This window comes from Notolabrus celidotus, chromosome 22, assembly GCF_009762535.1.
Source record: "Notolabrus celidotus isolate fNotCel1 chromosome 22, fNotCel1.pri, whole genome shotgun sequence".
Lineage (NCBI taxonomy): Eukaryota > Metazoa > Chordata > Actinopteri > Labriformes > Labridae > Notolabrus > Notolabrus celidotus.
In genome coordinates, this window is record NC_048293.1 from 3,106,643 (window position 1) to 3,130,653 (window position 24,011).

A 24,011-nucleotide genomic window follows, 5' to 3' on the forward strand; every position below is an offset into this window, starting at 1 on the left:
TCCTCCCCCACTCTCTACTCCCCACATTTCCTGTCTCTCTTCAGCTGTCCTGTCCATTAAAGGCGAAAATGTCCCCCAAAAATAAAAATAAGTTAAATTAAATTAAATTAAATTAAATTAAATTAAATTAAATTGTGCAGACCAGGGGAGCCGTTGACCTAGCGGTGGTTTAAGCACGCGTCCCATATACAGAGGCCAAAGCCCTTGTCGCAGTGGTCGCAGGTTCGATTCCAGCCTCAACCATTTACTGCATGTCCTCCCCGCCTCTCTGCTCCCCAGATTTCGTATCTCTCTTCAGCTGCCCTGTCCATTTAAGGCAAAAATGCCCCAAAAATTATAACTTAAAAAAGAAAAAAATTGTGCAGACCAACCACACAAATGAGTTTTATTTCTAAGGCATCATGCAGATGTTTTATTCCAGTGTATCAGTATATTTCTTAAGTCTATCTTTGTGCTTTTATGCCTTTATTTAGATAGGAGAGTTGGTAGAGAAGGAAACTAGGTCGAGACTAGGGAGTGACATGGGGCAAAAGGCCGCAGGTCGGAATCAGATCCAGGTCACCCAGTGTGAGGGCTGCAGCCTTTGTGCATGGGTCGTGCAATTGAACTGCTAAGATAAAAACTGGCATGTAATGCATGTGTAATTTTATTACTTTAAAGAGTAACTTAACAGAGTGGTTACATATAAATCTTGTATAATTCAGGAACTCAAAAAAGATGAAGTTTGTCAATTTGCAGTATCAACAAACTAAAATATGCTTCTTTAAAGTGTGAGGAAAGCTAGTGGCAGCCTGAATGGATGATTGAACACAAGCTCCGCCTCTGACAAGGTAAATAGCCAATCAAAGTTTAGGATTGTAGGGCGGCAATCTGATTTCCAGGGGTCCCCATGCAACCCTCTAGACACGCCCTTGGCAGACAGAAGAATTCTTCCATAGAGCTATAATAAGAAAGCATTATAAATACCCGATCTGTCCGAGGTCTATTACGACCAAATCCTTCTCGAGGAGGACAACCACAGCATAAGGCTCCTGGAAGTCTGGCAACAACAACAAAGAAGACACACAACAGCAAAAAAATTAACTGAGATGTCATGACAGGGAGTTGATAAAGACTGAGACAAATAAAGTGAAGGTCCCAGGCTGAGTGTGGCAGCTCACCGTTTGGATATGGAGTTTCACACAGAGTTAGGAAATCCACAATGGGGTAGTCCATCTCCAGGACGGCAGTGCTCTTTCCATGCATCACAGTCAGACAGGCTCTCCTCCCCACTGTATCGTAAGACAGGCCTCCTGATAGGACCATGAATGGGTCCCTGAGAACAGGAAACACACACACACACACACACATACATTTTAATTGCTTATTCAATAAATTCCAAAGCTACAAAGTCCAATCAGTGGTGAATGGCTGAAGAGGGACATCCAAATTTTTACTGTTGTGATTCCTCTGGAGACACTTTGCCCCCGTTTCTGAAGCATCTACAAAAGGAGGAGTCTACTTTTTAATTATAATGATGACTATATTAATCCCTGTCCTCTAACACCTGAGGAAAAAGTGTAATGGATAATTAGATCATCTTCAGAGGAATAGTTAATATTTTTATGTCAGGGCTTTTAAAGTTTTGTCCTTCTTTGTGACATTGAAGCAAAAATCTTGTTCTCCTCAGATGATGATAATTATGTTGATGATAATCAAAACATAATCAACATGCAACGACAGATCATTTGTCATAATCGAAAACAATTAAGCTAATTATCACAACAGAACAAGCGGAGAAACAGAGAAATAATTAGACGTGGCAGAAGGGCCAACAACAGGACCAGCCTGTTTGATTCTTTATTGTTGTGACAGAATTACAGGAAAGGGCACTTTGAGAACAGGACATGGATTCAAACCAGAGTCAGTTGAGACACAGGATGGGTGGAGACTTGCTTCCATCACACTTACCCCGCCCTTGTTGTTTTGTACTCCACCTTCAGGATAGGCTTGCAGGGCTCTGGCTTTTTTCCATCTTTAGGTTGCTTTCCTGGGAGGTAAAAAGACACCAATGCATTTTATTACAACTAGCACGGGTACTATATACACATACATGCATAAACATGCTGCCGCAATCCCTAACTTTTATAGACCTGTCACACCTCTAAGACAGGAGGGACTCTGAGCTTCGTGCTTTTAAAGACACACTTGGCTTCACATGAATCCCCCTCATTGAGTGTGTATGTGTGCAAACAATAAAAGCATCTACCATGTGGTGTGATGATCTGCGCAGGCTTGGCTGGAGCTCGTATATTCCATGTGGTCAGCGTGCCATCAGAGTGACTGCAGACAAACTGTTTACCCTCGTGGTGCCAGGCGACTGAGTGGATCGCCTGAAAGACCCACAGCAGCACATCATTAGAGCGTGATGAAGAAAGTGCACGCACATTTCACAGCTGTGCAACAACAAATACCATTTGTGACAGCTCTGTGGGCAAGATCACGTGAAAGGTTCTATATCTCTCTTACTGTCAACAAGTAACAAGAGCACAACCAAGAACACATTAGTCAACCTCTAAACCCATCGGACTTCTTCAGCCTCTGCGGCTCTCGGGTTCATTTGTTGCTACTGAAAACACAAGGCTTTGAAAATGTTTTACAAATATACTTTCACCTTTAAAAAGCAGGTGAACAAGTTCTTAAAACTGCTGCTCACTGTGGTTTCAGAGAAAGTGATGTAAACAGGGGTAAAGGGTGTATCTGTTAGGGACTGCTTTTACATGCAGATTAGTACCTTTGGCATTAATCCTGCACTATACCTTTTACCTTGTATTCTTTAGTTAATCTGATACCGTGATTTATCATTACATGACTGTCTTCCAATATAGCAGTTATTTCAGAATCGCTGCATCACAAGTGCGTCACAATTAAAACAAAGACAAAAAACGATCAGGATGAGACCATTAGGTCATTTTCTTGTCCTTAGGTAAAGCACTCCCGATCTCTCTCCTTTTCTATCCAGTCTGTGAATTCTGTGCATAGCACTGCAGTCTCTTGCCCTTATGTGGGCATTTAAGGGGCTTGTATCTGTGCCAATTAGCAACATTGAGCTTCGAACTTAAGAGGACATGGAATTTATCAATTTAATAACACGTGAAAAACTCTGCAGTTGCAGAGCCATTCATGTATTGTGTTCATCACCTTAATGTATCGTGCTGTATCGTATCTTGTTGTATTGTATCAAACCTTAATGTATCATATCGTGTCATCTCTTGTCTTAATGTATTGTATTATACCTTATCATATCGTAATGATCTTTTAGTATCGTTCCGTAATGTATCGTATTGTACCTTATCATAACATATTTATTGCGCTGTATCGTGCTGTAACGTTTAGTGTTGTATCGTGTCATATCGTACCGTACCTTATTGTACCATAATGATCTTGTGGTATCGTATCGTATTGTATCATACCTTATTATATCGTATCATGTCGTAACGTATCATGTCATATCTTGTCTTACTGTATTGCATTATACCTTATCATATTGTAACGATCTTTTGCTATCGTACCGTATTGTATCGTATCGTACCTTATCGTAACTTATTATGCTGTACTGTAACGTGCTGTAACGTATTGTAGCTTGTTATATGGTACCGTACCTTATTGTATCATAATGATCTTGTAGTTTCGTACTGTACAGTATTGTATCATATCGTACCTTATCATATCGTGCTGTATTGTATCATGCAGTAACGTATTGTGTCGTAACTAATCGTGTCGTAACGTATCGTGTCATACCTTGTCTTATGGTATAGTATCCTACCTTATCATATGGTAATCATCTTGTGGTATCGCACCGTATTGTATTGTACCTTATCGTAAAGTATTGTGCTGTATCGTAACTAGCTGTAATGTATCGTGTCGTATCTTGTCATATCGTACCACAATGATCTTGTGGTATCATTTCATGCTGTACTGTATTATATCTTACCTTATTGTATCGTATCTTGTCGTATCGCATTGTATCTTGTAGTATTGTATCAAACCTTAACGTATCGTATCATGTCATGTCTCATCTTACTGTATTGTATTATCTTATCATATTGTAAAGATGTTGTTGTATCGTACCGCACTGTATTGTACTATATTGTACCTTATCCTATCGCATCGTGCTTTAACGTATCCTGTCGTATCCTGTCGTAACGTATCTGGTCGTAACGTATTGCATCTTGTTATGTCGTGTCGTATCATATCATAGTGTATCTTATCGTGTCCTACTGTATCGTATTGTATCATACCGTATTGTACATTACAGTATCATATTGTACAGCATTGTATTGTATCGTACTGTCTCATATCGCTTCATGAGTTACACTAAGATTGCAGATCTGTTGCTCAGTTGAACAGTTTAGCTAACTGAAGAGTTTTTAATAGTTTCTGTAAAACAGTTGAGCTGTTTGGCACAGGGGGATAAGATGTTTCAGGCTTTGTCTATAAGGTTATGTCTTTTCATTGTAGCTTTTGGGTCTTTCACAGAATATCATTCAGACTTCCCAAAAATACACACCATCACCAATCATATCCTTTATATCTTTTTTTATCGTGTTGAAACATAGAAGAAACTTTTTGCAGAGTCTGATTTAATGTAATTATTACAACATAGTAAATTGTTGGACTTTATTTAATCTACTGGATATCATTCTTATCTAAGTCTTAATTCTACATGAATGACACGCTTTATTATTTATTGATCAACTGGTGAAACAGTCATGTACCATGGAAGCTCCTGAGACAAAGTCATAAAAAGGTTTAATGGGCGGCCGTTTCAGGTCTCATGAGGACACGTTTAGTCTCCGTTCACTCTTGTGTGTTGAAAGTGACATAAAACATAAATCCCGCCATGACCCCACATGTTGTTGGGACCAAAGTGAGAAAACAGTGAACAAACTAACCCTCACAACAATGGAGCAGAGAGGAAATAATGCCTTACCTCATCATAATTGTAGCGGTAGTCAGCTTTTTTGCACTTCAAATCCCACATCACCACAACCCCGCACTCAAATCCAATCAGAAGCTGCAATAACAAGAGGAGCAGAGCACAGCTCAGATGATTGCTGTGAAACCACTTTCTGCCCATATAACTCAGCCTGGAGTTAACACCACTGCATCATAATTCTAAGTATACACAATTTGTATCAATTCACAGTATTTTTATAGCTTTTACATTGTGTTCTTGCCAGTAGTGCGTCTATAATTATCCTTAGAATCGGAAGAAAAACACGTACGATGAAGTCTTGGAGGATCTGAGAGAAATCTGGTGTCATGGGAAGAAATGTTCCTCATTACAGCGACACCACAAGAACTTCAAAACACTTTAAATCACTACTTACTAACACTAACACTATCACTCTGTGTTTTTGAAATCTTCAATAAGCTGCATTAACCTGTTGCATTCAACCGAAGAGGGATGTATGGGTGAATTAATCTGTTAGCTGGCTTAATATTTTATGAAGACTAACAGGGTGTGGATATGGTCACTACCGCAGTCACTTAGACTGTTACAGTGAGCAATGCATTCTGGTCCGTCTTCTATGTGACAGAGTGGACTGTTTCTGTAAACGATTAGTCTAACAAGGAGCCTCTGCTCATTAGTTCAGACACAAAATGTGATGTTTGTTATTGACATTGTAATTTGTAGGAAATGGTCTGCAACCGTTCCTCTCCGAGTCTGAACAAGACTTATCGACATCGTATTGTCTGCGCCGGGGAGGAGGAAAAAAGATAGGTACGCTATCAGGTGACAAAAAATGGATAAAGTTGTTATCTTGTAAATCTTAAAGAACATCCACAGGCTCTGCAGAGTTGAACTACGCGTTACCTTTCCTTCATCCATGGGGTTATCACTGATGTGCACCACAGGCCCGGGGTGTGTCTTGGTGGATCTGTGCAAGTTTTAGAGACAAGAATAGAATAAAGAAGACACAGAGTGAAGGTTTGTGTCAGAATCCAACAGTATTTTCATTCTGCATAATGACATGGTGCATTTTTAAGAGTTAAACAAGTCAGATAAATACTGTTTATGTTCAGCTTTCTGAGGGAGAAGAAGAGAGGGAGGTAATTAGAGGTGGAGAAGACAAGATAAAAAGCCAGAGTCTCTGTTTGAGCACGAGGGGAAAAAAGCAGGAATATAGGATGAAAATGTGCATCAGTGCAGCAGAGAGAGACATGACATATGAGAGAGACAAATAGAGAGAGAGAGATAGGGAGAGCAGGGTCACTTGAGGGTCTGTGAGAGATTATAGCGTGTGGAGACAGCATCACCGTGGCAACAGAGCAAGGGCCACAGAGGAAGTGAAGGTCTGGCCTAAAGAAAGTGTTGCTGCCTCTGAATGTGGTCTGGCTCCATCGGCTAATGATCTCATTGCTGCTGATGAGTCGATACAGTCGCAGATGTAGCACTGAGTAGAAAGGCAGGGACGGACAAGAGAGAGAAACTCCAGCTGCCGGTAATCACTTCATGAGATGCCGTTTATCTACACGACTGTTTTTAATGTGGAATGAGAGTAAAGTATCCGGACTGTATGAGTTATAGCCTTAAAGGCAGGCTCATCCCCATTTTACTAAACAGTAAGCTTACTCTTTCCTGAAAGTCTTAATATGAATATTAAGACTTCCATAGATGTATTCTCTTCACTGTAGAATCATATAAGGTCCATTTGTAAGTGTGAATGTGAGACTAAAAACTATTTATATAAGGCTTTGTTTACTGCAGGAAAATAAGAATATAAAGAAGTCCACTCTGATCCTTTCAAACTGTCTGTAAGAGAGTGAGTTAATGTTCAAGGCAGAGCTGGGCGATATTTCATTTACATTTAAAGGTGACATATCACGCTTTTTTCATCAATATATATTGGTCTAAGAGGTCCCCAAAACATGTCTTTAAAGTTTATGCTCAAAAAAACACTTTGAAATCAGATTTTGGCATGCCTGAAAAGCCCTCTTCTTCAGTCCTCCTCAGAACACTCTGTTTTCTCTCTGACCACGCCCCCTCAGGAAGTGGATGTGGCCTCGGCTCTCCGGCACGTTGATCTAATGTTTACATGTTGGCTGAATATACGCGGCTGCTCACAGACCTGCGTTATTTCAACCCTCTGAATCTGATCCTGACGGAGAGGCGCCTGTAGCAGGACCTTTCTGAAGGATTGGTCACAGATTCTGTGTTTCTTGTTGTTTTATTTGTCAGCATGTCGACGTGTGTCTTGGTACACAGCTACAGCTACGACATGTAGCTATATGGCTATGCTAACTAGCGCTAGGACTTTTCCATGAAAAATAAAAATCATCCACTAGATCTTCAAATCTGCAGACGTGGGGAGTAAAACCGACCTTTGTGTTTATTAAGACAGCCTACAACTAGCATGCCTCCCTCCTAAGCTCCTTGTTAGCACACACGTGTGCAGGGAATGAAAAATGGAGGAGGAGTTGAGTTGTATTTTATACAGTCTATGGGCTGAACAAGCTCCGAGCTCTGACTCACAGACAGACCGGATATTGTTGTTACGTAACAAAACCACTGAAGTCTGAAACGGCTGGTTTCACACACATTTACAGAAAGGTGGAGAAATCAGAACAGGGGCAGAATGGATTCTTTTCATTCTCGGGGGGTTTGTAGACATGCCAGGGACACATATTTCAGGTAGAGAACCATTAAAAAGTCGATTTTGCATGATGTCACCTTTAAAGGCAGATGTTTTGCTCCAGAGTGAAAGTTGAAGACAGTTTGTTGTTAGCTTGTATCTGGATTTAGATCTCCTATAAGTTTCTTGAATCCATCATTTCTGACGGTGCTAACAGGAAGCAGATCTTTTGTGTGTGAGGAGATTTTTGTGAAGTTTTAGTTTGTAGATTCTTATTTTTCTCAGGTTGAGATAATTAGCATAATCAGATTTATTTACCCACATCCTGAAAGTGTAGTTAATCAAGTTAATCGTTAACACTGAGTCAGCACAGTGTCAGATTAAAGACTCTGCTTTGAGCTGGTAGGTTTTGTGTTTTCTTCAGTGTCACTGTCGCCCGTTTCAGCTGTGTTTACATTCTGCTTGAAACATCTTTAAGCCCCGCCTACCTCTCACCCTGCGACATAATTGGCTGTTAAATGCTGTCTTCTTATTCTGTTAAGTATACTGAATTTTTATCACACATTTGTTTTATTTATATTAGGGCTGCCACAAACGATTATTTGATAATAGACTAGTCATCGATTATTTTTGTGATTAGTCGACTAATCAGATCATACATAAATTGCAGCTTATATAACCATCATTCATTTCCAGCTTGAAGTGTTTAAGGTATTTGCTAACTAAAAATAAAGACAATTAAGATGATAGTTCATTCAACTTTTAATGAACTTTGCAGCTTGTAGCAGCATTTCTGACATTTTTTAATGTGATAGTGCAAAATAAAATGAAGGCACAACTCTGGCCTTTAACATTTTTAGCTGTAAATGTTTAGTGCATTGTAAAATGGAGCCAAAAACTATGCACTATGTATAGTTGCACTATGAATACTAAGTAAATAGCTCACTGTTTACGTTAATGTTAGCAGCTAACTAGCCAATTAGCTTACCGAGATGGCTGTCCCTCTTAGTGAGAAATTGAATCAGCCACGACGTGCTTCCTTTTCAGATGCTTGTGCATACCTCATAATACCATCAAGGCAAGTTCTTTGCATTGCATATCCTTCTCTTTTATTTTGGAAAGATGCTCCCAAACTTTCGAGCTCCTTAGCCGGCTAGCCATGATACTGTTTGGGCATAACTTTTACGGTGTCATCACGGCTGACCCGGATTACCACTACTGCGCATGTGCATCAAGGACAGAATGCCAGACAAGACAGCGGAAGGTACAGCGGCAGTTTTGAGAGAAAAACAAAGCTTTAAGAAATAAACGATGACGTCGATTATTAAATAAGTTGTCGACTAATTTTGGTCGTCAACGACTAGCCAACTAGTCGACTAATCTTGGCAGCCCTAATTTATATTTAGAAAAATGATATCACGATAGTTATTGATATCAAATTATCGCCCAGCCCTAGTTCAAGGTTTAGAGAAATGATGGACTTTTCCCTGTTTGTACAGGGCATGTAATAATCCATCACTCTGGATTGATCCCGTGATTGGCTGAGCAATGATCCAATCAAACTGATTTAAATTCTAAACAACAATCTACATTGGTATCTTGGAGATGTGCTTTTATTTTGAAATCTCCCTGTGCCTTGAGAAGTGAAGTCAATGTGGAAGTCTTAAAAACTGCAGTTCCTCGAGTGTCCACTTGAGGCTGTTCTCCAGAAGTACTGGAAACCACATACACATCCATTCACAATCTTTACAGCAAACATGAACATGTTTACGACCCGGTACAGGGGAAGATCTTTATTCTAACCCAGTAGTTTAGAAGATATTAAGGTTATGAGCTTTGCATAAGTAGAGGCACAGCCGACTTGACTGACAGCCGGGCACACTGTAGCTGTTAACGAGGAGGCTAAAGGCCCGCCTCCACGCTGCCTCTTTGCCTCTTGCTAGGTCGACTGAAAGTTAGGTTGAGTCAGCATTTCTAATACGGCGACCTCAGACGGTAGGCGAGCTAGCAAACAGCAGCACACTCTGCTGTGTGTAAAGACAGACTGATTTAACCCCTGATCGTTATAATAACAGTAAGTTTTTAGGTCATTCAGAGGTGGAATTGATGTTCTGATCACTGGAAAGCTTGAGCGTAACAACACTTATAAACCCAGCGGTGCAGTTACCACCAGCTCTCAGCAGACGGTAAATATTTCACTCTAACTGCACATGGCTGTGAATCAGGTGTTATTTGCAGTGAGGCTTATTTGAATAGAACAGGGCCTGTTTTGTTCCAAATGAAAGTGTAATGGCTCATTGAGATGTATGCAAACAACACTGGCACATAGAGATGATATTTGCTCTGCAGCGCAGTTTGTGGAGCATTTAACCCTTTGCATGCTGAATTAGACAATGTCTTTTTGGCGCAAAGGCTGCGTAATCCTTCTGTGAATCAGGCCCTCACTGTGAGAAATACTACAACAATGCTTTCAACTAAAGTCACTTACATTTATTCTCTTTATGGGGCATTTTTAGAGGTGCAAACTGCAGGCGATTGTTCTGGAGGGTGCAGTCAGTGAATGGCATTTGACACCCTGAAGAGTCAAGCTTCGGCAGCTTGTGTTACGTGAGCGTTATTAAAGCAACATTTTATCAGCCTGTCATGTCAGAATTCTTCATTCAGGACTGATGCGGATATCTAACTTTACCAATAACTCACAGATATTGCTGTGCGTCACTACAGCCAACGTGTGCTGGAAAGACTTTTCTACCAAACTCCTCCACAAAGAGACGGCTGAATGTTTTGTTTTTCAATGAGGAGCTCTTTTCTTTAATCATCGGCACAGTCAGACAGCCAGAATCATTTCCTGGTCTCTGCTGTCTGTTTCTGAGACATTTATCTGAGCTGATTGCATACTTTGGTGTTCTGACACTTTCAACTCCCAGATCTAAAACAGCGATGTATCAGATTCACCAGCAGCCTCACACACAGTCACAAACATAAACACACTATAATACTCTTCCTCCAATTTGAGCTGCCAGTCTTTCTGAAATGATTTCAGGTGCACAAGAAAGAAGTTGCACTACAGGCTGGGGTTTGACCTGAAAGTGATGGTCACACTCTCTATTTTCAGGGCTCCTTCATTCACAGTCAGGCCGTGCGATGCTACTGTGACCAATACAGTTAGAAGTAATTAGTCAGTGTGCTGGGTGACAGATTTTTCACACTGAAATCTAATTCTACCTGAGCATGGTGTCTGCCAAGGTGTATCTGACTCCTGCAGGAAATCTTCAAAATTCACTGATGCACAGGATGTGATGTAAAGCTCCTTGTGATCCCTTACAGTGGGTGTGTTTACACGGGGGAGTGGGTGACACAGAGATAGTCACCGGGGTTATCAAGTGGGCATTTCCTATCACAGATGTTCCGTTAAATCAGTCCGCAAACACCCCCAGAAGTCTCAGCAGCAAGTTCTGGCAAGGCACAATCACCACCTCCGTGCCGCCCTCACACTGATCAGAGCTCCAGTATTCTCAGCTCACAGGACACACACTGTATCTGCAAACACACTCCTGTGTATTTCAGAGTTTCCTGGTTCGGTGTCAACTCGCACAAGTGCAAAAAAAAAAGATATGCAAATAGTCAGTAAGCAAAAGAGAGAGGGAAAAAAACACAGACTCACAGTTCGATGGCTTTGTTCCACATGATGACGTAGCCTGAGAGAGTGAAGGACTCCACGTTGACGATGTGGATGTTTCCTCTTTCTGTGCCGATGTAAAGCCATTTGCTCTGGAAGGGCAGGTGGACGTACGTGATTCTGCAGGGGGGAGATCAGGAGGATCCATCACAACCTGCCTTTTCATTATCTCATCATGACTCAGTCCCATCAAAGAGTCACCCCAGTCCTTAATCATGGTGCTCCAACTGGAAGGAGTAGCGAGTGACTAAGATTTAATTACAAAGGCCTTGCTCTGTGTCACACTAATGAAGCCGGACTATATATAGAGCAGCAGGGAGGAAGAGCAGAGTAAACATTGCTGTCTTCTCTCAACTGGTGAGACTCATTCAGCTATACACTACAGTTATATTGTTAACAGTACATCACTGAACTTTACTGTTTACTGTGTGTGACTTTTTATTCATGCACATATCTCTCAGGGATGTTTTTATGTAACTTGAAGCTTTTGAAAATGGAGCATTTAATATAAAGAAATGCATTAAGGGCATAATATTCGAGAGGCATTTAGAATTCAAAATAAAATGTGAATAAGAATTAGAAAACCAAGTTCAACTCTTATTTTCAAAGCTGTGTTAGGGGTGACAGATCAGGAGTCTCATTTATAAAACAGTGTGTAGAATCAATTCATGCTAAAAGTGTACAGATGCTAAAAACCTGGAAAAGGTGTGCCCAAAAAAAACCTTGGGAATTATAAAAACCCAGGGCATGTACACTTTGAGAATATGCTCAAGTGGATCAGCGTCATCTTCCGCTCTCTTCAAACACACATTCGTCCATACATGTTGAACATAAAGCAGCTTAAAGCTAGGAATACAAATGCATACGAATGAGTGAGCAGGTCAATAGGAGGACAAGTTTCTGACCCAGGATGCGAGGAGCCTGTGGAGGAAGTGGACGATAGAGAGCAGCACATATGGCTTGTTTTAGGGATGTCAACAACTAATCAAGTATCAATTAATTGATTGTTAAGAACTTACTCAAACACATTTTTTTGTTTCGATTTTCTATCACATGGAACAAACATCATGTGGTCTCATATTTGGTTCAGCTATCAGGGAGGTGGTTTAAGTTTAAAGCATGTTTCAGAATCAGCTGACTGAAGGTGTTGCTCACAGCGGAGACACTCAGCTGGGGGCTGCGGCTGAGTGACAGGTCTCCACGAGCGCTTTTTATCTCCACTGTCGGACTGATTATGACCCGTTAGCACTACAAACTGACACCTTACCACGTTCACATGCTTATTTTTCTCAATAAGAATGAGTAGATAGAAAACTGGACACTGTAGAGTTGTGAAAAAATATCGATACAGCAATATATCGCAATACTTTCACCTCCAATATGATATTGATATTTCATCTCTTAGTATCGATATTTTTGTAATAATAAAAATTCACATTTTAACCGAGTTGGAACTAAAATGCAACTTCAGTATTTAAAAAAACAATAAAGTGGAAAAGTTCTATTCAATTGAATAGTTTTGACTTAACTTGTCCTTTCAATTTTGAGTAATATTATGTGATTTACATATACACCATCCCTATTTTTTCTTAGTTTACTGTGTAGAATATCGCAATATATCACAATATTGTGATATCGTGATATATCGTGATACTATCACATCGTGACCCAGGTATCGTGATGCGTATCGTATCGTGAGGTTCTTGCCAATACTCACCCCTAGGACACTGTGAGTCTGAAATATGTTTCTGTTCAGTTCCCTTGTTGAAGTCTGAGCCTTCACTTTTATGACTGTATGTCCGCTGAGATTATGATCCTGCTCCACACGTTGATATTCAGCGTGTTTAACATTTTGAACTCCTCAATACGATCCCTAGATATTAAATACCGTCAGTTATATACATTGTGCCGTGAAGGAAAATTTGATTCAGGGGAAAAAACACATTTGCCATTGTTTTTGACATGGAAAACATTTTTTTAATGATTAATCGATATTTGATCATTAACATTTCCAAAGATCGATCAGGGGTAATACTTGAAATTTACATCCCTAGTTTGTTTGTTTTTCAGGAACATCAAATCAAAGAGTGACACCACGTTGATGCTGCAGCTTCACAAAGTCCTTCAGCAGTGCCGGTGCATCCATCATTCATCATTAGACCTGAGTGTCACTGCAGTGTTTACATGTTTACAGGACCCACACTGATTTTTCACATTAAGCCAGAGTGCTCACGTCAATCAGCTGACTCTCCCCCTCTCTGATATTATCTGACACAAGTTTGATCCATGAGTGAGAGTTCTAATGTGCTGCTTCCATCATCGCCAACTTGACCTGGAGTATGACTGAGTATGAGTATGCATCATAACTGTGTGAGAACTGCCCGTGGTTTAACATAAACACAACAAATAAAGTAGGTGTGGAAGATGTGACGAGTGTGAGCAGCTGATTAAATATTTGTTGGACTTTAGGACATGCTTTTATCTTCACATAGCTTTTTGGAAATGGCTCACTACAGCCACAGGTCTGAATAAAATATGCTGGTTTTAGTTCTTCTTGGTGACTTGGAACTGTTGATTTTAACGGAATTAAAAGTGTAAAAGGTATAAAAACGCAATCTGACTTCAGTTCACCCTCTCACCGCCTGCATCTCCAATGTCCCCAGCCTCCAAAATCTTTGTACACATGGGTCAGAGGTTGCTTACATTTTCAAGTTTGTTTTTACACGTCACAAACTTGGTGTGAAAAGTGGCGTACTCCACTTTTAAGCCCGGTTTTGTTCATACGCAACGTTTATAAATGAGACCCTGGGTTTTGATTGACAGCTCTCTGCAAACACCAATGACATAACGGACAATCAGTGGAGAGGAGTCCATCGTAGAAGCAGGCGCCATGCCGCCTGATCATCATTCATTAGCGATCGTCACGAGATGCTTAGCCTCTGTGTTATAACAGTTAGCATACACATGCAATAAAGCCCCTAGCTGCTCTCTAAGCTGTGAGTACAGTGCTAAAAATGATAGCTTTGTAGTGTTTTTAAGTACCATTTAGTCAATGGCCCCTCTGCTAAAAATAAGCAGCTGTTGATTATCACTCACAGAGGAGGCTCAGGATGAGTTTAAAAAGGCAAATAGCTGCTCTCTGGGTATGTTAGTGAGTAGCTCTCAAAATGAATTGTGTAATTTTCATTATGAATATTCAAGAATAACAACGCCCAATTCAAAACTCACATATGGGAAGTTTGCAGACACTTCAGGGGGTAGCATTTTGAATTGACTGAAGAGGTGCAAGAACATGGTTGAAATGTAAGTTTGGAGATGAGTTCTAAGCTATCTCAGCTGGAGATACATTCCCATCAGTGTTGTATGTGTTTGGCTACAGAGCTCCCTGAACCTATAACAACAATAACAGTACCACAGTTACAGTGCATTATTTCCCCAAAACAGTGTTGCAACAACCCTGCTGTTTATAAACTGATAAGCATGTGTCCGGCTGTGAAATCCTCTTCAACATTTCTTAACTTTCATCAGCGTGAGTGAAAACTGCAGCCTCACTGTGAATAGAGAAGCAGAAAGAAAAAGAAGTCACTGTACCTCTCCCGGCTGAACTTGAGAGAATGCAGGATTGCAGGGATTTTTTGCCTCAGGTTCCACAGGTGGATGCTGTCATCAGCTAAGGCACTCACCAGCGCCCCCTAGTCAGAAACACAGGAGTTCATTCATTCATGGCTCTACATTTAAAGCTTTTATCATGAGAACACAGCAGTAAAGGAAACACTGAGGGGTATATATGGGTCACAGATTCAACATCAACATTAGCCTCTTACACATTGCACCCTGAAACCTCGTATTATTGGTGTCCCAGGGTGTCATTACATCACATTACGGCGTTGCAGAAGAGCAAGAGGCACGGCCCGAGCCCGTTACACATAGCAGAGGAGGCGAACGAGGGGCGTAAATAACCCGCTTTGAAATGGCAGTGTGTAAGTGCCTAATGTGTTCAGTCACAGCACAGTTCACACAACTACCAGTGACTCATCAGGGGTTGACATTAACCTTCAGGCCAAGATCACTGGCCCCAGCATTGTAACCACTGGCCCAGGAACATTACTATTGATTTGGAAAATAACAGTCAAGGATTGAATACCTTGGGCTGACTGACAGAGGGGCCAAATGCTCAGAGAAACACTATTATTGTGCACTTTTGTTTGCCCTTCATGGTCAGCAGGTTTAAGTAATGGCTGGTTAACCTGTTAACCCTGCGTTGGGATTGTGCTGACGCAGTTATCAGTCAGCGGTAGGGCTGGGCGATAATTCAGTAATGATAATTATTGTGATATATTTTTTTCTCCATATAAATGTAGCAAATGTTCGATAAACAAACAAGATATTTAAACCTGTAATTGAGCAATTAACCTTGAGTAACCTTAAAGGCGAGTGCACTACTCAAAACAATACTCTACTACACAGTTGTAAATCTAAATCAAAAGATCTTAACCTGTGAAAAATAAGAGTCTACAAACTAAAACTTCACAAAAATCTCATCTTACACAAAAGACCTGCTTCCTGTTATCACCGTCAGAAATGAGTGATTCAAGAAGCTAATCAGAGAACTAAACAACAGAGCTGAGTTAACAAACAGTCTTGTTTCTCCAACTTTCACTCAGGACCAAAAGCCTGCCTTTAAATCTACATGAAATCATGATTTGATATTTATCGTGATAACACATTTTTCAATATTGCCCAGCTCTAGTCAGCGGTCAGTCAGTTTTACTGTAGCTGAGTTAGCAGATGTCCTGATTTATGTACACATCAGAAGAGTTAAAAGGCGTTCCTAAAAAGTGACCTTATATCTTCTATCCTGAACTTACCCATCAGCATATGCCGGCAGTGACTGTCAGATTTGGCAAAAGACTAAATATTTAGTTGCATCATATTCCAGCCAACTCCAGTGCGGCTGGAACTTTCTCTCCCTTCTGCCCTCATACTCTCTTTCATTCTCCCTCGACTCTTCTGGTGATTTTCTTTTCTCTATGTATTTACTTTTGCCTGGCTTCTGGCCAGGAACCGGTGGTTTTGAAAACATGCTTGCTTGAGAGATGCGCTACAGTCGGTGTCCTAGAGCAGGGGTTCCCAAACTTTTTAACCTGCAACCCCCAAAATATAGGTGCCAAAGACTCGTGACCCCCACTGTCCCTCAAAGTGGTTACATGTTGCTTCATACTTCAAAATAATTTACCTGCATGCAGATGTGGCTGTGTTTCCTGTGCTGCTGTGAATTACCCGGTTGATACTGATCCTTTTGTTAATCAACTGTTAGCTAACCCTAACTCTAACTTTAGGAGACATCTGGCAACAACTCAACTTTATTTATATAGCACCTTTCATACATAAAAACATGTAGCCCAAAGTGCTTCACAGAATAACAGAGAGACAGAAAACAACAGCCATGGTAAAATTATAACAGGCATGATTAAGAAAGAAATACTTAAAAAGGAAAATCAACACAGTAAAATTAATAAAATAAGTAAGAGTGGAAAGAAAAGTTAAAAATAAGGTAGAGTTAACGAGATCAGATGAACACAAAATAAATAAAATAAGTAAATACATGTTAAAACAATGGTTTAGATAATAATGATTAAAATAATTAAAAATAAATAAATAATAATAATAATAATAATAATAATAATAATAATAATAATAATAATAATAATAATAACAAAGAAAGGCAGAGAACTAATGAAATGTACTTATTTGCAGGGTTTTATTCCAAATGGAACTATTTTTGTCTATATTTTGCAATAATGGGTAAAATAAGCAAATTTGGATAACTTAAAAAAAAATTTAAAATCTGGAAGACATCTCACAACTCCACATTGGTGTCTCGCAACCCCCATGGGGTCCCGACCCACACTTTGGGAACCCCTGTCCTAGAGTACACCTCCAGTGTAGAGAGAACGCTCCTTTCAACTATGACACACACAGTAATTAAGTACATGACAAAAATCCCTGACAAAACCCTGGTACCACAGGTAATGTGAAAGTATGTGACATATTTCTCATGTCTCAATATGAAGACCGACATCATTTGGCTACAAAACCCCTACCCAGAAACCAATGCGTCAGGTCAGAGAGAATATGTCAATGTTTTTACAGGATAGGGTCAGAACTGTAGGTAAAATAAAAAGATAGATGACATGACAGCCCCCAAAAGTGAGGCCAAAACAGATTGTGCTCCCCTGCTGACTGGCTGTACTGTATATCATAAAGCCTGCCCCCTCCATGTTAACAGGTGGGACATGGATCAAACTTTAAAATGAAAAAACACATCAGGGACATTTTACTGTAACATGCTTTCTGTCAGCGTGCTTAGTTCTCATCATGCTGATTCGTGTCCAAGCATTTGTTTTTCTGAGATGTTCAGATTTGCAGCTCTGATGAGGAATACAGCTCCTGCGACGCTTATTAGCAGACAACATAACAAATACAGACACAGGAGTCCAGAACTGTACGAGTCCTCTTCAAACTGAGACAAGGATCTGTTATGAGGTGGTTTGTTCTGTCCAGATGGATCTTGCTTTTTCTTTTTTATATAAGTTTAATAAATGGTAAAATCAGAGCAGACAAGCAGGAGTCAGATGACAGACTTACTGTGAAAGGGGGGAAAAGTTGAAAGAGGGAGAAAACCAAACAAGGAAACGAGGGACAGGTTATGACTACAAACCTCGTTGATCAGGAACTGAAGCTGGATGACAGCAGCACCGCTCTCATGCTGACAGTAGCACTCCACGCCCGCACGTCCGAAGCTGAAAGTCAGATCAGTCAAGGAAGAACCATCGAATGCAAAAACAGTTCATGCAGAATACAGGAGAAACCATGTCACATGTTATGCAGATTATCTGATTATACAGTGATCATGATTTTAAGTCTATTAAAGCTACTTTTGCATCTACATCAAGTTTCCTAAGTTCTTCATTTTTGTAACTTAGTGCACTCTGAGACAGAACCTGGCAGGAACATGAAACAAGTTGAAGTAGTGGGTTATAAATAAAATCAGTGGGCCTGTCTGACTTATTAATACACATGCGTCAGCAAGTATGACGGCAGCATGATTAACTGCACTCCACTCTCTTTCTATATATCCCAGAGTACGTTCAGGTCAGAGAATCCCCGTCTGCTATATCTGTCCATTCTAAAAACACAGCCGAGCACCCCATTCAGCAAAAACTACATACAGAGACTCGATTTTGACCTTTGTGTGATCTAAAAGAGGAGCCAAAGTGCCTGCAAGCATGGCAGGAACACCACAGAGCTCCACAGTGGCACCAGGCCTGAAATGAATCCCACTAAAACCTCCACAAACAGCACAGATATGAGGAGCATAATGAGGGAAAGCTCCTTCAAACAGCCTTTAATCACTTCCACAGATGGATAGTGTGAGCACCAATCATGCACACCAACAAAGGAAGAAAGAAGCTGCATGAGATCAAATCACAGAGAGACAAAAAAGAGGTGATCTGCATCTCATTCTTCTGAGGTGATAATGCTGATGAAAAGCTCCGCAGACAGACAGACAGCTGTGTTCACTTTCTGAGGCCGCCTCGCGCTGACACAGCAGAATACGACCGAACAGGATCAACCCAGCTGTGATCAAACATCCCTCGGTGCTTTAAACAAACTAAGGTGGGGTTTGCGGAGGAGTTTCAGGACTCAACGGTGGGCATCGTTTCTGCACATGGGAAGGATGGAGGCAAACGCAGACTTTCAGACTTCCAGCCGGCGCCAGGCGAGGGCTGTTAGAGACTGAACTTGTGACCTTTTATGTCCAGTTTTAGCTCCTGGCCCCACAAGTTCTGTAAAACATTTGTCAGAATTATTAATCATGTCCGCATAGGTCCAGGAGAGAGGAGGAAGAGTCATTAAGTCTGTTTCTTAGCCGCTGGTTGTGAATACATAAGCGCAAGAGCAGCAGTCTAAAGAGCAGAACATGTTAATGAGTAACACTGTGGTGTATTCATATTCCTTATTACATGCTCCATCTCTTCAGCAGCCTAATATCTGTTAATACGAGGTGCTGTTACTGCCTGTTTATTTCTCTGTGCGTCATCAGTGTGTGTATACAGGTGTCTGGAGTCTGAGCGCATTCTGATGCAATGTAGGTTAATAGAGCTGCTGAGCCGTGCTATTTTCACGGCTAGCAGGAAATTACAATGACAAACCACAAAACAAGATTTCAGTAGGGCATTCTGTCGCTTCCTCACTGCCAATTAAACGCTAAACCTTTCGTATGATCATGTAAGGCGACCATGTTTCAGACTCAAAATCCTGTTTAGACTTCTTCCTCATTAACAGGACATGCAGTATTTTGTGTCTTGGATTGTGTCCGCAGCACAGCAAGCCAAGTCACACCAGTCAGCTGTGTGTGTGTGACTGCGTGTAAAAACACAGCTCTCTCTTGAGGAGACAAAGTTCAAGTAACAGTTCCTGCCTTCAGCTTTCAGTCATGTGATTGTGCTGCGATAATAGTTAACTGAATGTGTCAGAGTTTTGCAGGGACGCATCGATGGAGGAAATCTGGGCTGATAACGGCTCTGATGTTGAAAATGACAATTTAAGGGCGCTGGGTGGCTGAGCAGTTAAAAGCATGCGCCCCATGTACAGAGGCTACAGTCCTCATCCTCGACTCTTTGGTGCAGATCTTACTCTGCTCTCTACCCCCCTACGCTTCATGTCCTTCATCACCTGTCACATCTAAGAAGGCCAAACACCACCACCCTCCTCATCACATTAAATAAAAAACATTACACTGATAAACTATAGACTGTATAAAATATGGACGTAGTATCCGTGACAACACCCATCTGTTTCTGAAGCGCTGTTTTGAGGCCAATCGTCAGGGGTGGCCATATTGCTGCTGTCAAGCCAGTGTGACGTAAAGAGGCGGAGTTTGAGCCTCCTAGCTAACAGCTACAGTGTTCCCACCTGTCAATCAAGTCAGCTGTGCCTCTCATTGGAAGACTACAGTGTGTGCCGATTGAGAAATGAACTATCCAGACTACACTCATTTTTTTAACCAGGCTGTAAACATGTTTATTTCTGCTGTAAAGATCGTCTTCTTTGAATGGGTGTGTATGTGGTTTCCGGTGTTTCTGCAGCCAGCCTCAAGTGGATTCTCTATGAACTGCAGTTTATAACACTTCCGCATGGGCTTCATATTTTGAGACCGGAGGTTGCTGCTTGGTCGTGTCCTACACTGAGTCATTGCTGTCAACTGAAAAAGAACGACGCATCGGATCGGATCGGACTGTCGTCATATTTTATAAAAGAAACATTTTAAAGTCGGTCCCATCCCAGGGTTCCCACTCTTTTCCAGAGATCATTTTCCAGGACATTTCAAGGACATTTTCAGTGATGATCAAGCTGGTATGACAGTCTAAATTTAGTTCCTAATTTAGTTCCTAAATAGTCTAATATGTTCCTCTCAGTGGAAGTCTACATTGAAAGTATATGGCTATCCATGAAATCATCTCTTACATGCTTCAAAATGATAGAAAATTGATTATAGAATAATGCAACCACAGATGTACAGCACTTCACTTTATTAGTGCAACCAAGTAACAATGATGGGCAACTCTCATCTCAGCTTTCTCTTTTCTCAAAAAATATAAAATTAGTAACAATTAACAAACAAAAGAGCCAGCAAAGGAATCTGGAAGCTGCCTAACTCGGTCGAGGCATGATGTCTGTCTAACATGAGTCTGGTCCTGCTGGAGGTTTCTGCCTGTTAAAAGGAAGTTTTTCCTCACCGCTGTAACTAGCTAAATACTGCGATGTGCAATGCTCATGGTGGATTAAGGTGGGGTCAGACTGAGTCTTACCCTGCCTTGAAGTTGGGTCTCTGTTCATAATTTGACATAGAGTGGTCTAGACCTCCTATGTTTGTAAAAGCGTCTTGAGATAACGTTTGTTGTGATTTGGCGCTATACAAATAAAGATTGATTGATTGATTGATTGATTATTGAAATAAATAAATGAATAATGATAATCAGAGGATCAGTGCATACATTTACCTAAATAGAACTGAATGACAGAAATGGCCACAAATGTTGAATGGGGATGTGTTTTTTTTTAACCTTGTCAGGTCACACGCAGTCATGTTGGAATAATTTTCCAGGACTATATGTGATTTTCCAGGACATTTTACTTTTTCTCCCATTTTCCAGGTGTTTTCCAGGACTGGAAAACTGGTCAACTGTTTTCCAGGTTTTCCAGGATGCATGGGAACCCTGCCATCCCCACTACGCCATCTTTAAATAAGCACATTTGATAATCCAAAATTACAAGACATCCTTTAATCTTATTTTCTTCACACACAAAAAGATAACTGCTTCAAAAGCTTCTTTATCTTCACAATCACAAACTCCCTAAGAAGCAATTCAATGTTTCTATTACACACAGACGATACCTGGGCGGGTTTGACCGAGTATATTCAGCGAAGATTTTGATATAGTAAATATTTGTTTTTTATCTGTATAAGATCGCCATCTCAAATCAATGAACTAGACAATCTCCCACTGCTTTCTGCCTCTCACTTACAACAACCTGCAGCGCCTGACACAAGCTCCTCAAGTAATCAAAGAGAGAGAGGTCCTTCAGGACATCCCTCCTGTTAAAGAATTGATTGAGATGTGACGTCTCAGATCCAATACGAAACCGCTGTTTTAAAGGAACGTGCAGCTGGTTGTTGCCAATCAATGTCATTCTGCTCTACATTAGTTTTGGATCGTTTTGAAACGCCACGTCGTTAGCAAACCTTGTCCATACGTAGATGATGACATATTGTGAAACAAATTTCAGAAATGGTGTTGTTTTATTTGGGAGTCTTTATAAATTGTACTGCTGATGTGTACTGTCATAAGATCAGACACATGCAGGGAAGAGTAACTGTGGGAGGCGGGCAGGACAGGACTCATTTTAAATAGGGTAAGGACGCCTATTGCAATGTATCTAAAAGTTTCCCTGCTGTCGCAACCTCACCAACTACAGCGTCACCTATTCTTTTAAACAAAAAAGATCATGTTGCAAGTTTATCAAATGACCACAATGTTAAAAAGAAGCAGTAAAATAAAAGGTAAAAATAATGAAAATGACCAACATGATAATGCTCTTGTTTTTTTCATAGGCAGTATTTTTCCTTCCATTACCACAAACCTTACAGTAGGCTCAAACCGAGACTCACTAGCTTGTCATCATAAAGATTAGACTAAATTGATGCAAACAGATAAACCATGGCTACCGCAATGGGTACACACAGGGCGTAAAATTCACTTTTTACCTCATCTACCATTGGCTAGTGACCTCCAAAAATGTACAGGCCAAAAATATTTTTCACCGGCCAAATAAAAAAATCCACTCCTGTGTGTTTGTACTTGGGTTTTATTCTTGAGTGTTCATTTTCGTTAGCCAGGACCGAGGTTGGCCAGCCTTGTCAATGTTCTAGTTTTCTTTGAAACGTCATATATAGTGACATCACTCCGTTTAGCTGTCTGCTCCTCTTCTCTATCGTCTCCTGCCTCTTTGTTTATCCTTTTTGTTTGTGGTGGCTTCACGTTGGGAATGTGTCGCCACCATAGACTGTATAAATAATGGATGTAGTATCCGTGATGTCACCCATTTGTTCCTGAGCGCTGTTTTAAAGCCAATCGACGGTGGCAGCCATATTGGAAATGCGGAACTCAACCAGGCATAGTGTGACGTACAGAGGCGGGGTTTGAGTCTCCTGGCCAACAGCTATGTGTTCCCAACTGGGAGTCAAGTCAGTCATGTCCTTATTTGGGCAAAAACTCATAGGGCCTGATCTACCAAGATCCCAAATAACGAGCGCTAATTTGCTTGTGCAAATAATAATTTTGCACGTGTTATTTCTGGGCGTGTTGCGGGTGATCTACTAAGACTGCGTGCGCAAATGATAACGAGTGCAAAAGTGGTGCGGACCGCCCTATTTCACGAGGATTTTGCGTGTGCTATCGGCTGTCATCATGGAGAGTTTGAGAGAGCAGAGTGGTCTTAAGCGATAAATGAAGTTTGAAGCCATGGAGTTGGAGATCTTTGTGGAGGAGGGAAATAAACACATCGGTGAACTCCAGCAGAGACATCTCAGCGTTAGAAACACGATTTGGGAGGCCATCTGTGAAAAGGTGAATGATGCGAGAAAAAACAGAAGATCTGCCGATGAAATAAACGCATCTACTCTTCTCCAAAACTCTATCAGTGTTTTGATGGAGTTTAGAGAGAGATTTGATGAGGCTTAGTCTGCCACTCTTGCTCTAGAAAAGTTAGGCGTCACTTGGATGAAGACAGTCGCCTCACTGTCCCAGGGAGCAACTTTCCGGTGAACGTTTTTAATGCCTGATATCATCATCCAGCAACTGTCCCAAAGATTCACCAGCTTAAATGGAACTGGGAACATGTTTGAGTCAATTCACCCCAACACACTGCTGCAAGCACGAGGTGAGGAATTACGCAGAGCTGCCTGGCGCAGCTCAGTGAGCGCTCATTCTCCAAGTTAAAACTAACTAAAACCCCTTGAGGAGCACGATGGGACAGGAGAGACTGAGTGGACATGTCATGTTATCTATTGAGAATGACAGATCAAAGAATGGACATACAGTGCATCGTGGACAAGTCCACGGAGCTTAAGGCTCGTCCAGACAGTG

General features: G+C 40.9%; 1 protein-coding gene across 7 annotated transcripts in view; it reads right to left on the reverse strand.

Moving 5' to 3' along the window:
* Positions 1–24,011, reverse strand: part of stxbp5b (syntaxin binding protein 5b (tomosyn)) — a 48,256-nt gene that overhangs the window by 19,125 nt on the left and 5,120 nt on the right. For all 7 annotated transcript variants that reach the window (XM_034674970.1, XM_034674969.1, XM_034674966.1 and 4 more), the window contains exons 3-11: positions 18,020–18,101; positions 14,890–14,990; positions 11,284–11,418; positions 5,861–5,924; positions 4,973–5,056; positions 2,249–2,372; positions 1,951–2,029; positions 1,161–1,315; positions 967–1,039 (exon numbers count right to left, since the gene is read on the reverse strand). In XM_034674970.1, coding sequence (XP_034530861.1) covers positions 967–1,039; positions 1,161–1,315; positions 1,951–2,029; positions 2,249–2,372; positions 4,973–5,056; positions 5,861–5,924; positions 11,284–11,418; positions 14,890–14,990; positions 18,020–18,101 — 897 coding nt within the window. The remainder of the gene's footprint in view (positions 1–966; positions 1,040–1,160; positions 1,316–1,950; positions 2,030–2,248; positions 2,373–4,972; positions 5,057–5,860; positions 5,925–11,283; positions 11,419–14,889; positions 14,991–18,019; positions 18,102–24,011) is intronic.